Here is a 13,502-nt window from a genome sequence, read left to right on the forward strand (position 1 = left end):
AAGAGTCAGATACAACTGAAAAAAAGAAATGACTGAAAGATAAAACAAAAATAGCACTTTCTGGCTTACAAGGTACTTTCCTTGCAGTTACTCTGTGATAATGCAGGAATATCTCTATTTTACAAAGAAATTGCTCAGAGAGAGTTGGTGACTTGCCCAAGGTCAGAGAGTTAGTATATGTCAGAGAACACACTTGAACCCAGGTCTTCTGGATATACCAAAGCCACTGCCTCATTTTCCTCTCTAGAACAACAAAGAGAAAGTCTATTTCCTCTTTAACATAACTGGTCTTTAACTCATGTGGAGAAGCAAAAAGAGTACTAGAACAAGAATCAAGAAAGCTGGCTTCTAGTGCTAGCTCTGCCACCTAGCTAGAGGTGTGATCTCGTATAAGCTGGTCAACTAAAAATCTCCCTACTTTTCTGGGGAGGTTAAAAAATAGAAATAGCTGCCAAATGTAAGTTGGGATTTAGTGATTTCAAAAATGTCTTTTTCCCCCCAATCACCCTATTTATAGTTGTTTCACTTAAGTTCACTATTTAACAAGAAATGTTTAGTACTTATAATAATAATTTGAAATCATGTCTCATTTTAGTGTTTTGGAAGTATACTAATTATGCTATACTACCATCTCCCATCCTCTCTCATTCCCTCTTTAGGATAGTTTCACAATAAGATTAGGACACCATTTTAATGTGAAGTCCTTGATTTAATCTGAATGAGAATCTTATCAGTCTTTCTTTAATTAGGCGTTCAGAAACAATGTCTTGAACTCAAATATGTTTACATTATTTTTACTGAATGCCTAAGCAGTTTCCAAAAGGATCAGCCTAAATCAGTAGCCCAGTCCCATTCACAGATTTTCTATGAAGTTGATCAGAGAAAAGAGCAAAAGCTCTCTTATTAGAATTATCTTGAATTTATTTTTAACCAGGAAAAAGAAAATTCTTAAAAGGAGTGGTTAAAGGTGGGGGTGAGTGGGTTCAAGAGTTTTAGGAAAATGATTTTCCAGGGTGCACCAAAAGTTATTGTTCTTTTTGATTAATGGAAATTGCTGCTTAGACTTCATTAAATGATCAAATTTTTTTTTCTTGTTTTTGGGAATACTACAAATTGTGAAAGGAAATTGTGGTGGGGAGATTTTTCAAAAGCAGGATCTTGGTTCCTTTGGATCTAAATAATGGTTCTTAGAACCAGATGATTAATATATTTATCCCTGGCACACTTGTGCTTAAAATGCAATTTTTCTTCCCTAGTTTTCACAGTATTTTCACATACTGTAAGACAAGGAATTTCTTTTGTGACCTTTATGGTGTCCTTTGGGGTCTATTGTTTTTTTTTTCTGATTATTAAAGTGAAAGGAACTCTATGTCTACCTCTTTGCATTTTTTCCTTGCCATTCCTTTGGTCAGAGGATGGGGCTGGTTAGAGAAAAAGGGTTGGACCATAGGATTCAGAGATGGAAGCGAGGCCTTAAAGATAATCTAAAGTGCCAATCTCTCATTTTATAGATTAGGAAATTTGAGGCCTAGAGAGGAGATATGGCTTGCTCAAGACCTGGGACTCATCTGACTCTTAATCCTGTGGGTTAGTTTTTTTTTTTTTACTATATTCTCTTACTTTTCTAGATTTCCAGTGATGAGTTGAAATGTGAGTACAGTACTCAATGGAGAGTTCCTGATTGTCTAAGTGTAGTAGAATGTATGATTGTTTGAACTGGAGCCTATTTTTAAAAATATGGATGAAGTTTTTTTCTTTTCTTATCTTTTGCAGAGATAAAGGCTTTCCTCCTGGAGGTTCATAAGGGCCCTAAGACTTCCAGGTCTTGACAAGATCATAGATTAATCTAGGTCAAGACGACTGTAGCTTGTTAGAGAAGCTTGTAAAGTTTAGGCAGGTTTGGGAATGAAATAACCTTCTTCTTGTGTACCATTTAAAAAGTAACATACAGTATACACTTTCCTTTTGTGAATAAACCATAGAAAAACCACTTTTGTTGGCTTAAGTCTCTATTCAGTGGCTGGAGTAAGAAGGGAAGTAGGTGTCAGAACAAAGCAGGAAGATATTCTAGCAAGAGCAGGAAAAAGGGGACATAATTCAGGAGCAATGTGGCAGATCTTTAAATCCAGGGAGATAGGCAATCTCTTGGGCCAGAAAGGTCTAAGAGGGCTGCTACCTCAGATTGAAGATTAAAAATCAGTGAAGACATTTATGAAAAGAGAACATCTAGGAAGAAGAAAAGATGTCATGGACTAGTTTCAAAGAGAGGTTAGTAGCTAAGATACTGGAGGTTAAGAGCTAATGTCCAGGGATGCATTGAGAATCCTCGGCTCCCTCAAATCCCTGGACATTTTACACAAGAGGAAATTTAACTTGAAAAAGCCCAGTAAGTTATTCAAGGCCAAAGAATTAGTGAATAGCTATGCTCAAATTGGAATCTTGCTCAGGGACCCAGGCTGTTGCCCCTCTTAAAAAAAAAATCAAGTTTTATCAAACCATCTCCAACACTACTCTCCCAGGGAGTGGTGGAAATTTGTGTTTCATTTAGGTAATGGATAAATCATTCAACTCTTCTCACCCTCAGTTCTTTCATCTGTAAAATGAGGATACTACTGGCACCATCTTACAATTTTGCTATCAGGAGGTGTGTGTGTCTGTGTATGTTGGAAGGCTCAAGTCCAAGACTTCCAATGGAGCCAGATATCCATTTGGATTGCTTCCTAGTGATTAGTACTGCCTTTTAAAAAACATGATAGAATTTTTAATAGTCATTTTTTGACATTTTGCAATTCGTGTTCTCTTCATCCTTCCCATTCCCCAAGAGGGCAGATAATATGATATAGGTTGTTACCATACAAATTACAATACAATACATATTATATTCATCATGTTGTGAAAGAAGACATATTGCTTACTCTAGAGAAAAATTCATGGAGGAAATAAAGTGAAGGATAGTACCTTCAATGCATTTCTATTTCCGGCAGTTCCTTCTAGGGACCTTTTTGGTCATGAGTCCTTAGGAGTTGTCCTGGATCCTTGTATTGCTGATAACAGTTAAATCATTCACAGTTGATCATCATACATTATTGCTGTTACTTTGTACAACAATTCTTCTGGTTCTACTCCACTTTTCATCATTTCATATAACTCTAGATTGTTTTTTTTGTGATCATCTTGTTTGCCATTTCTTATGGCACGACAATCATATACTATAACTTGTTTAGCCACTTCCCAATTGATGGACATCCCTTCAGTTTCCAGTTCTTTACAACCACAAAAAGAGCTGCTAGAAATATTTTTGCACACAAACACCCTCTCCCTCCATCTTTCAGAGGAGGGCAATTCTTAAACTAGTTCCAGATAACTGAATTATTGTTTTCAGTGGCAAAAGGATACTCCTTTGTTGTACAGTAGAAAGATTTAGTATTTAAAATCAGGAAATCTGCATTTGAATCCTAACTCTGAGTGACCATGGGTAAGTCACTGAAACTCTTTGGACCTACCTCTTTTCTTGTAAAATGAGAGAGGTGAACTTGATAATGTCCCTTCTAGCTATGACTCCTGTAATACTATAATGAAGTTTCCATGCCTGTGAAAGCAAAGCATTTACCCAGTAAGAAGTACCTCTTTCTGCTGTCTTCCACATGCCCTTATATTGGTTATTTCAATAGCATTGGCTTGTACTAGCTAGCAGGAGGGGAAAATTGGGAGCCCACTTCACAGTTGTCATTATTTCTGCAAATGTAAACCAAAGAAGCAACATGAAGAGCTTTAGATGTCGATATAATAATTCCTGGAAAGAAGAAAGCTGTCTCTATTTGGGCCCGCAGTTACCTTAATGAAAAGGCTGTAGTTTTTGTCCTAGCGGAGTGGGTGGGAGTGACCGGGGGAGGGGGGCAGGGAAACAGGAGGGGAGGGATACAGAAGAATCGTGGAAAAGATTGGTCTGAAGTTTAGCAGGGAAAGTTTAGCAGCAGGCATTTTATCGGTCTATTATGCAGATCTCCACCACTGCATACTTCAAACTGTGAGCTCAGCTGAAGACCTAAAACACATGCTCCAGCACCTGGTGAATGCTGAGGCTTGGGCTCTGGGAAGGGTGGGGTTTGTATAAACGCAGCACTAGATTTCCACACGACTGGTGGGTGTGGAAAAGTTAAATCTAGCTCCCAGGGCTCAGGCTGGTGACCCCACCCCACAGCGGGCCCGCCCCAGGGCTGCCAGAGCTCAGAGATTAGGGGCCCCCTAGAGGGCTCCCCTTCCACCCCAGAGGAGATGAAAAGATAGGGGGCTCAGCAGTTGTCAAGTTCCCCCGCAGGCAGTGGGCGGAGTTCCAAGTAAAGATGGGCGGAGAGGCAGGGCTAGAGGGGAGGGACGCCCGCTGCTAAACTCGCCTCCCTCTTCCAAGTTTCGCTATGTTGTTTTACAGCCTGGGTCGTCCCGATCTTCTAACTGAGGATAATCCGGTGGAGGGGAGCTCAAAGAAATGGCAACAAGGACAACGTAGTCATCAAAGAGGTGAGAGAAAGGGAGAGACGAAGACCAGAGGGGAGAGGAAGCAGAGAGGACCACTGGAAAGTTACGCCCTCGTCATCCTGCCTCTCCATCACACCCTTCCCTCTCTGCCTCTTCCTGGTTCTCCAGCAGCAACCAGGAGCCCCCATTTAGGGTTTAGGTTTAGTCCGTTATACCCAGAGGAGTGCTGGGGGCAGAGACTGCGTGGTGGGTTGGGGTGGGGTGGGGCGGGGCGGGAAGGACAGACATGAAGAGCCGCCGGCGGCGACGCCGGCAGCATCGGAAGCTCCTGTTCTTGCTAGTTTTGTATACTCTGGTCCTGCTGCTGTTGCCCTACGTCCTGGATAATCGCAAGGGGGGCGAGGAGGCGGGCGTCCGGCGCTGTCCCAGTCTTTCAAGCAGCCTGGGCGTGTGGAGCCTGGAGGCAGCGGCTGCCGGGGAGAAGGAGGAGACTAAAACTTTGACCGGGGCCGAAGCGGGAGCCCCGGAGAGCCTGCAGAATGGGAGTTACTCTGTCCGACGGCCGCCGCCTCTGCAGCGCGAGAAGCAGCACGTCTACCTGCACGCCACTTGGCGGACAGGCTCGTCCTTCCTCGGAGAGCTTTTCAACCAACACCCGGACGTTTTCTATTTGTACGAGCCCATGTGGCACCTGTGGCAGGCGCTGTACCCGGGCGATGCGGAGAGCCTACAGGGTGCCCTGCGAGACATGCTCCGCTCGCTCTTCCGCTGCGACTTCTCGGTGCTGCGGTTGTACTCCCCCCCGGGAGACCCTGCCGCATCTGCCCCGACCTCCGCCAACCTCACCACAGCCGCCCTCTTCGGCTGGAAGACCAACAAGGTGATTTGCTCTGCTCCCCTGTGCCCGGGCGCCCCCAAACCCCGCGCCGAGGTAGGGCTCATTGACGGGGCCACCTGCGAGCGAAGCTGCCCGCCCGTGGCGCTGCGGGCGCTGGAGGCGGAGTGTCGTAAGTACCCCGTGGTGGTAATTAAAGATGTGCGCCTGCTGGACCTGGGCGTGCTCGTGCCGCTGCTGCGGGACCCAGGCCTCAACCTCAAGGTCATCCAGCTGTTCCGTGACCCGAGGGCGGTGCATAACTCCCGCCTTAAATCCAAGCAGGCACTAGTGCGCGAGAGCATCCAGGTGTTGCGCACCCGCCAGAAGGCGGACCGTTTCCACCGCCTGCTCTTTGCCCAAGGTGTTGGGGCCCGCCCGGGGGCGTCTCTGTTTCGGGCTCAACCTCCGGGCCCCCGGGCGGATTTCTTCCTCAGTGGAGCCCTGGAGGTGATCTGCGAAGCGTGGCTGCGGGACTTGCTCTTCGCGGGGAGCTCTCCAGCCTGGCTACGCAGGCGATACACACGGCTGCGCTACGAGGACCTAGTGCAGGAGCCTCGCACCCAGCTGGCTCGCCTGCTGCGCTTTGCGGGTTTACCCATCCTGCCGGACCTGGAGGGCTTCGCCCTCAATATGACTCGAGGTTCGGGCTACAATGCTGACCGACCCTTCCTCATCTCGGCACGGGACGCCAGAGAGGCGGTACATGCCTGGAAAGAGAGGCTGAGTCAGGAGCAGGTGCGCCAAGTGGAAGCTTCCTGTGGCCAGGCTATGCGCTTGCTAGCCTACCCGCTCAGTGGAGAGGAAGGAGGCGGCGGCGGCGCGGAGAACTTCCCGGAAGGGAAGGCTCCGGCGGAGAAGCTGAAGAAAGAAGGTGAAGGCACTACAAAACAGCGCCCCAGGTAAAGTGTATAAAAAACCCTAAAATGTCCCCTTACGCAGATGGAGTGACTAAGGGACCTGAGTTAAAGGGAAAGTGGAGAAACAGGTGATATTCCTAAATCTCCCCTCCTACAAAACTAGATCAGAGATTGCCTGACTTTCGAGGCCCCACACCCTTTGAAAATCCCGTTACTTTATTGTTCAACGAACAAGCTTTCCCCCCTTTCTTCCTCCAGCCCCTCTTCCATCCCACGGGAAAGGAAACAAAACCCTCATAATAAATATGCATAGTCAAGCAAAGCAAATTACTACATTGTTCATGTTCAGAAATGGATGTCTTATACTGTATTAAGCCCCTCACTCCCTGTCAGGAGGTATCTTTTTACTTTTTATCGTCCGAAAACCTCAGTTTTTCATGGACCTGTTTAACCAGCCCTCATTTAGCCCAATGTGCTGGCAAAAGGTTTGGACTAGTTAGTTTTCTTGTGCGGGAGGCTCATTTCCCCTAATTGACAATTCAGTTAGCGGGCCAGAGAATTCTTTCTCACATGTGTTGTAGAGTAGTGTAGAATACAATATTGTAAGGCTGAGGATAAGGATGAGGAAAACTAGTGGTGGGTGGAAGGAAATGACTTGTGTTTCCATTCATTATTTTATATCGTAATGGAGCATACCCCTGGGACCCAGGGGCAAGCAAGATTGAGCCTTGAAAATGGTCAGTGAAGTGAGGCTGGGGCTGGGGCTGATAACTGCAGTCATTTTAAAAGTCCGGAGAACTGATATTTCCCTAAACTCATCAGATGGTTTCCTCAATCAGTTTCTTGAGGGCTAAGGAAATCCGCATTCTTTCCTAACTTCCTGGTTGAAGAGAGGTCCCGAGCTTTTTTTTTTAAACATCTAAACAACTTCTTTTATCAGGTAATCCTTTACATAGTTGCATGGTGTCTTTCTAACCATAGGGGGAGTTCTGTAGGCCAACACCATTCCTTGCTATTACACTCCTCCCACCCCTATTTTATTTAAATGTCAGTCAATACGCCAACGTTTCTTACTTTGATGTCTGCATTTATAGGACCACTAAAGTGGAGTCTGGGGATTCTGGATTCAAATCTCACCTCTTCATGGGATGTACTTTTAGAACTTTGGGAAAGTCATTTAACCTCCATGGGCTTCAGTTTCCTCATCTGTAACATGAGGAAATTAGACTAAATGGTCTCTAAGGTACCTTCAAAAATATGTTTATGATCCTGTGATGTATAGGAGAGATAGGCTTTCTTAGAGTCAATCAACTAGCATTTATTAATCTCACATCTTTGGCATTGTGTTGAGGGTAAAGGATATTTTCTTAAAAAAGGCAAAAAAACAGCCCCTACTCTCATAGGAGGAAACAACATTCAAACATCTATGAAAAAAACAAGATTTTCTGTATGTTCTGTGTGTATGTGACATGAAGGGGTTACCTTAGAGGGAAGGCATTACTTTTGAGGGTAATCAGGAAAGGCTTCTTGAGGAAGGTGGGACATCATCAGAGACTTGAAGGAAGCTAAAGCCCAGGAAATGGAGATGAGGAAAGGAAAGTGGGAAAGCCAGTGAAAATGCTTCAAGTTGGGTTGCTCTATGATTTTAGTTAGAAAGCTGTAGAGTTCTGTTCTGAGAGCACAGTTTCAGAGCTGTGGTGATCATTTCACTTATTCTGTATGGAATTAACCTCCTACACAGCTTTGATGAAAGTGGCTCCAATTTATATGGGGTTTTACACTCTGTAGAAGAACTTCCTCATAACAACCTTAAATAACATATCTTTCTCTGACCTCTGTAGGCACAGGAATTTAAAAGTAAATGACCTCAGATCATTTGGCTAGCCTTTAAATATAATATTTATAATTAAATAATATAAATTATAATTATGATATAATTAAATTGATTAAATATATTACATTTATAATATCAGACAATTATAAACACAATATTTATAATTAAACAATTGATGTCATTAACCTTTTAGTGCTTTTGGTCATTAAGATTGAATTACAGAAAAGATGCCTACCTGCATTTCCACTCTGGGAGTTCCCTTTAGGAATGAAATCAGAGGTTAATTTCCTGACCCACTATAACTAAATACAACTCAGGGTTGTAGAATTGAAGGAAAAATTGAATTGTAAAAAGGAAAGCATAAACTTGTAACTTTGCCCTCCTTGTGTGATGGATAGTTAGAACATCTTTTTGTCCAATCTGTATATACAAGATTAACCCCCAGAAGGATGTTATGGTTAAGATGAGATAATCAGTTCCTTTCCTTCATCAAGAAAGTGGGGTGTGCTGACAGCTGGCTGAGGAAACCATTTGAGCTGGAGAAAAACCAGCTCAATTTCTCAAACCATTGTCAAAGAATAGACCCTCACCTACATTTGCTTTTTTTTTTTAAATCAGTCATTTTAAAGGATCAGCCTTGACTTTTCTGTGATTCCCCTCCTTCAGACCCTGCCCTCCCCACATGCCAAAGATGTTTGGGCCCAGAACCTTCTGGTAGGTTTGGGGTTTTTTTGATCTTTATCTCTGATTTCATTGTTTTATGGAAATGCTGAGAAGGAAACTCACCACAATTGGTAGATTATCAACTGTGCCTTAGAGCTTGCCTCAGACATTAAGGTTAAGAGACTTTCCTGGGGTCACACAGCTAGTTTTTTGAGCATTGGCTCTGAAGCTGGAATATGCTGGTTAAAAATCCCACCTCTGATGTTTACTAGCAATATGTCCTTGGAGAAATCTCTTAGCCTCTGGATCCCAATTGCATCTTCACATGTAGGCAAAGATTTTTAGTGGAGAGCTAGAGATAAAGGACAAGCTTTGGGAAGAGTTTGATAGATAGGTGGGAATGCAAATTTAAGAATTATCTGCATAGAAATGATAACTTAAATATGTGTGATATTTAACATTTCCCAAAGTGCCTTTCCATACATGATTAAAATTGAGTCTTATACCAAACCTGAGATATAGATACCCAGGTATTATGATCTCTATTTTATAGACAAAGAAACAGGCTGAGAAAGGTTAAGGAATATACCCTTGCTCATTCATGATCACAACTGTTAGGGACAAGTTTTTTTTGTTTATTAAAAAACCCAAACCTTTCCTTTCATCTTAGAATCAATACTATGTATTGATTTCAGGACAGAAGAGTGGTAAGGGCTAGGGGTCACACAGCGAGGAATGGGGCAAGTTTTGAACCCAAGTCTTCCTTATTTTAAGTCACTTTGTTTACCATGCCATGCTATTGAAACCATGGGAGAGTCATCAAGGGGAAGGATGAAAACTGAGAATGAGAAGAGAATCCAGGACAGAGAAACCACATTTAAGACAGAAAAAGGAGGACCCCACAAACAAGAGGAAATAGGGGAAGTAGGAAGAGAAACAAGAATGTGCTGTCATCAAATCCAAGGAAAATTAAGTCCAACACAAGTCAGCTTCTCTAAATGTTCCTGAGAGGTAGAAAAAGACAGTAGAAAAAGGCAATTGAACAGGAATTGAAGGAAGGCAGTGGGGAAGAGCCCTGAGTGAGACATGCCTACCTGCATGATACTTGTATGTTCTTGGGCAACTTACTAGGAGGAATCCAGAGCATAAGTAGGTGATACACTAGATGCTCTTTATCACCAGTCTCTGGCCTTTCACAAAAGCAATGGATGTCTATAGATTTAGACATATCTCTTCCCCTGAGAAATCATTATCAGCAGCCCACTAAAATCAGAGATGTCTGCCTCAAACTGACAAAGGTCCTATTTTTGTTGCTATTTTTAAAGCTGTCCCAACAGACCTTTTCACCCTTTTATTAGGAAGGTAAATCCATTTCAGTTGGTGATATATTTCATTTTAAAAAATGATAGTATTTAGAGGACAAACACTGTAGTTGCAGTCACTAACTAGCAGAGGGATCCGGAAATAAACTTCCTTGATGGTGGAAAGCACTATTTTTTTTAAACAATTCCCAACAGAGTGTTTTGGGAAATTTAATTAAAGACTAATTTCCCTATTAGAATTGTGAGCTTGTTGAGGGCAGGAACTGTTTTTCATTTTTGTTGCCAAGCATTTCATTGTACATAGTAGACATTTGATGAATGTTTATTGATTTAAGGTCAAATTTGATTGATAGTATTAAAAGAGTAGAGAGTGACATAGTCATAATACATGTGTATTTGTGAATATGTCATATGAGATTTCTCATCCAGCACAATTCAGTGTGCCTTTATCAGTAAAGCAATATTAGAGTGTGGAAACTGCACATTAGGAAGAGAGCATGTGTGTGTATCTATAGATACATAGAAGGACTGGCTAAAAAAGTAATGCATTTTTTCCCTTGACCACCCCAGATTAATCATGCCTGAAGAAATATCATACCTATCAAAGGAAGTTTCTTTCATAGTCCTGTAGATACTTCCATTGCTCACAGTATTTTGGGAAATCTTCTTTTAGGCTTGCCCTCTGTTCCTGTCAGAGGCACCTTGGTTTGAATGTTCTTCAGGATAACAAATCTGCCTTTCAAGGATTACTCTGATTGGCTTATAGAAGCAGCCCAGAGTCATTTAGACCCCAAATGGATGAATAAGCTGGGTAATACTAATTTTGATAATAAAAAAAGAAATAAATGGAGTAAGACGTGTGTGTGTGTGTGTGTGTGTGTGTGTGTGTGTGTGTGTGTGTGTGTGTATGAGGCATATAAGTTACCTCAAGGGACAATTTGTATGGATTTATTTCAGAAATATATGGAGCACAAATATTCAGTTGTCCGGGGCAAGAGTTTTGAAAAATCACCTTCATTTGAAGGTGTAAGTTTGGATATGCTTATTATTTTATTTTGTTTAAACTTTTACCTTCTGTCTTGGAATCTTAGTCTTGATTCTAAGACAGAAGAGGGTTAAGGTAAGGGCTGAGTAATAGGGGTTAAGTGACTTGCCCTGGGTCACATAGCAGGAATTATCTGAGACCAGATTTGAACCCAGGTCTTCCCAATTCCAGACCTGGTACTATATCCACTTTTCTACCTAGCTGCCCCTGGATAGGCTTATTCAGACAGTTCCTCATTCCTAGATAGTAATACCACTTGTATACATTATATATTATATGGTAAATATACAGTTGGATTTTAGATGCTTACTATACTCATATAATAGGTGACTGTGCCTGAGCAGAACTATTGCTTTGTTGTTCTTTCCATCGACAAAATGTTTTTGTTTCTTAAAAAAGTCCAGTTCTGGTAAAAAATATGTCTTAACATTCATCAAGGCAAAGTGGTAGTAATGGCGAAGGTCCCACCGATATAGTTGGGATTTTCAATAATCAGAAAGCTAGGACACAGTGAGGAGTCAACTCTACATTGAGATGGGTAGGGGTGAAATTCTTATAATAATAGCCAAAATTGACTTTCCAAAGCACCGAATCAATAGATGGTGTTTCTCTCTTAACTTTGGAGGGCAGTTAGGAAGTTGACATCTTCTGGCTGTGCCACAGGTCTGATCCCTTTCAGTGGTTTGGAGGGACGCTACAGCAAGCAGCCTGACTTTCCATTAAACCACACTCTGGAGCTCCTGGCATCCTCCCTTCTCAGGGAAGGAGTTGTACAACCAGGAAAAACAAATGCTGCTGATCAGGAGCAAAGCATTAAAGTAAGAAGAGCCCTGGTTGGAATGAAACAACTTCTGCTCCAGTGTTTGGACAGTGGATTGTTATTTGGAAGGAACACAGAGAAGCAGTAGGACTTTTCAGGAGCTAAACAGGAAGTACCCTAATTGGCTAAAAATTGCAAAGCTCAGCAATGTTTCATGAGAAAGGGTGTTCTTAATGCCTTTTTTCCTTCTCTGCAGGCCTGTTGCCAACAGCTGTATCTGTTGGGCTTTGTAGCCTATGGTGTTCAGGCTGAAGTGCCGAGACAAACTGTTAAGTTGACTGTGGATGCTTTAAAATTGGGGGATTAAAAATCATATCAAATAAGACTAACACACTGAATTAATTTCATTTTTATCCTGAAGTTAACAAACATGAAATAAAACTGGTTTCTTCCATATACATAGAAGAACAGTGAAAGAGGATTAACACATTGAATTTCAATGATAAACATAGAATTCTAGGATTCAATAGACTTTATTTTTTCCTCAGTAGAACTATATCCTGAGGATTATGATCACAGTAGAGAAATATTTTTCCTTGTTGATCCTGAGCTTCCTTCTCCGAACATTATATTAATGAAACTTGGCTAGGACATTTCTTCTCCCTCCTGGTATGTTAGAACAAATGGTATAATGCATTGTGATCTTGGTGGGAAGATCTGAGCCAGGCCAGTACAAACAAGCCTCATAGCAGGACTGTGCTAAACGGGCTGGGAAGGATTTCTTGGTGCCAGCACTTTAAGATTAACTATTGTTTAGACTAAGTTGGAGATGTCTTTAACGGTACATCACAGATGCCCCAGAGTAGTTGCCTGTAATACTGAGAAGTAAGCCAGAGAGCAAAGGCTGAAGTTTGGGATACTTTCTTGGAATAAATATAGGGGTATTGTGGCATTAAAAAACTCAACAAAAACAAAATAAATAGCAGGACCCTGAGGCAGTATGCTCAATTGAGATTCTCTAGGGATGCTGATATGCTGCTTTTGAACAATTAGAGAAGATGAAGAGTTAATGTGAAGATGACACTTAGGTGGAGAGATCAGATGGGTGGAGAGGGGATAGAGCTTCCTGAAGAAATTTTGGATCAGTTTTCCAGCTAAATAGATCAGACTTCCTAAGTAACAAAAAGATGATGCTGTTTTCTACAGCATTACTTCAGGATTGCTTGGAATAAAAACTTTACAGATCAGGTTGATTTCTCATTGGGGTCTTTCATCCTTGCCCTGATCTGGCTCCTACAAAAAAAGTATTGAATTTTAAACATGAATTAAAGTAAACTACTCTTGCCAGAAGCAGACAGCAGAGAAAAGTCATGTTTTTGCCATATTTTCCCAAGAAGAGAGCTACTCTGCAGAGAAGAGGGGGCTACTGAAAAAGTGGTAATGCAGAAACAAATAGTATTTAGGTCTTCTGTACTCATTTTTCTTTTCTTTAGAGAAGAATTGCTTTAAGTAAAGGAGAAATTGTCATTTGCTTCCCACTTGGGCAAGTTCTAGTAGGACTCACCCATAATTAAAACAGAGATGCCCCTCAGTGAACTGAGAAAAGTTGGCTATTCTCAGTTGAACAACAACTAACCTCTTATTTGCTGTGATGACTTCATAGATTAC

At 42.0% G+C, this 13,502-nt stretch overlaps 1 protein-coding gene across 1 annotated transcript in view; it reads left to right on the forward strand.

Moving 5' to 3' along the window:
* The first annotated feature begins 4,190 nt into the window (after window positions 1-4,190).
* Window positions 4,191-13,502, forward strand: part of CHST7 (carbohydrate sulfotransferase 7) — a 32,580-nt gene continuing 23,268 nt past the window's right edge. Inside the window, exon 1 of the mRNA XM_007501044.3 lies at window positions 4,191-6,252. Within this exon, the coding sequence (XP_007501106.1) occupies window positions 4,763-6,252 (1,490 nt within the window). The 5' untranslated portion in view covers window positions 4,191-4,762. The remainder of the gene's footprint in view (window positions 6,253-13,502) is intronic.

The sequence above is a fragment of the Monodelphis domestica genome, chromosome 8 (genome assembly GCF_027887165.1).
Source record: "Monodelphis domestica isolate mMonDom1 chromosome 8, mMonDom1.pri, whole genome shotgun sequence".
Taxonomy (NCBI): Eukaryota; Metazoa; Chordata; class Mammalia; order Didelphimorphia; family Didelphidae; genus Monodelphis; species Monodelphis domestica.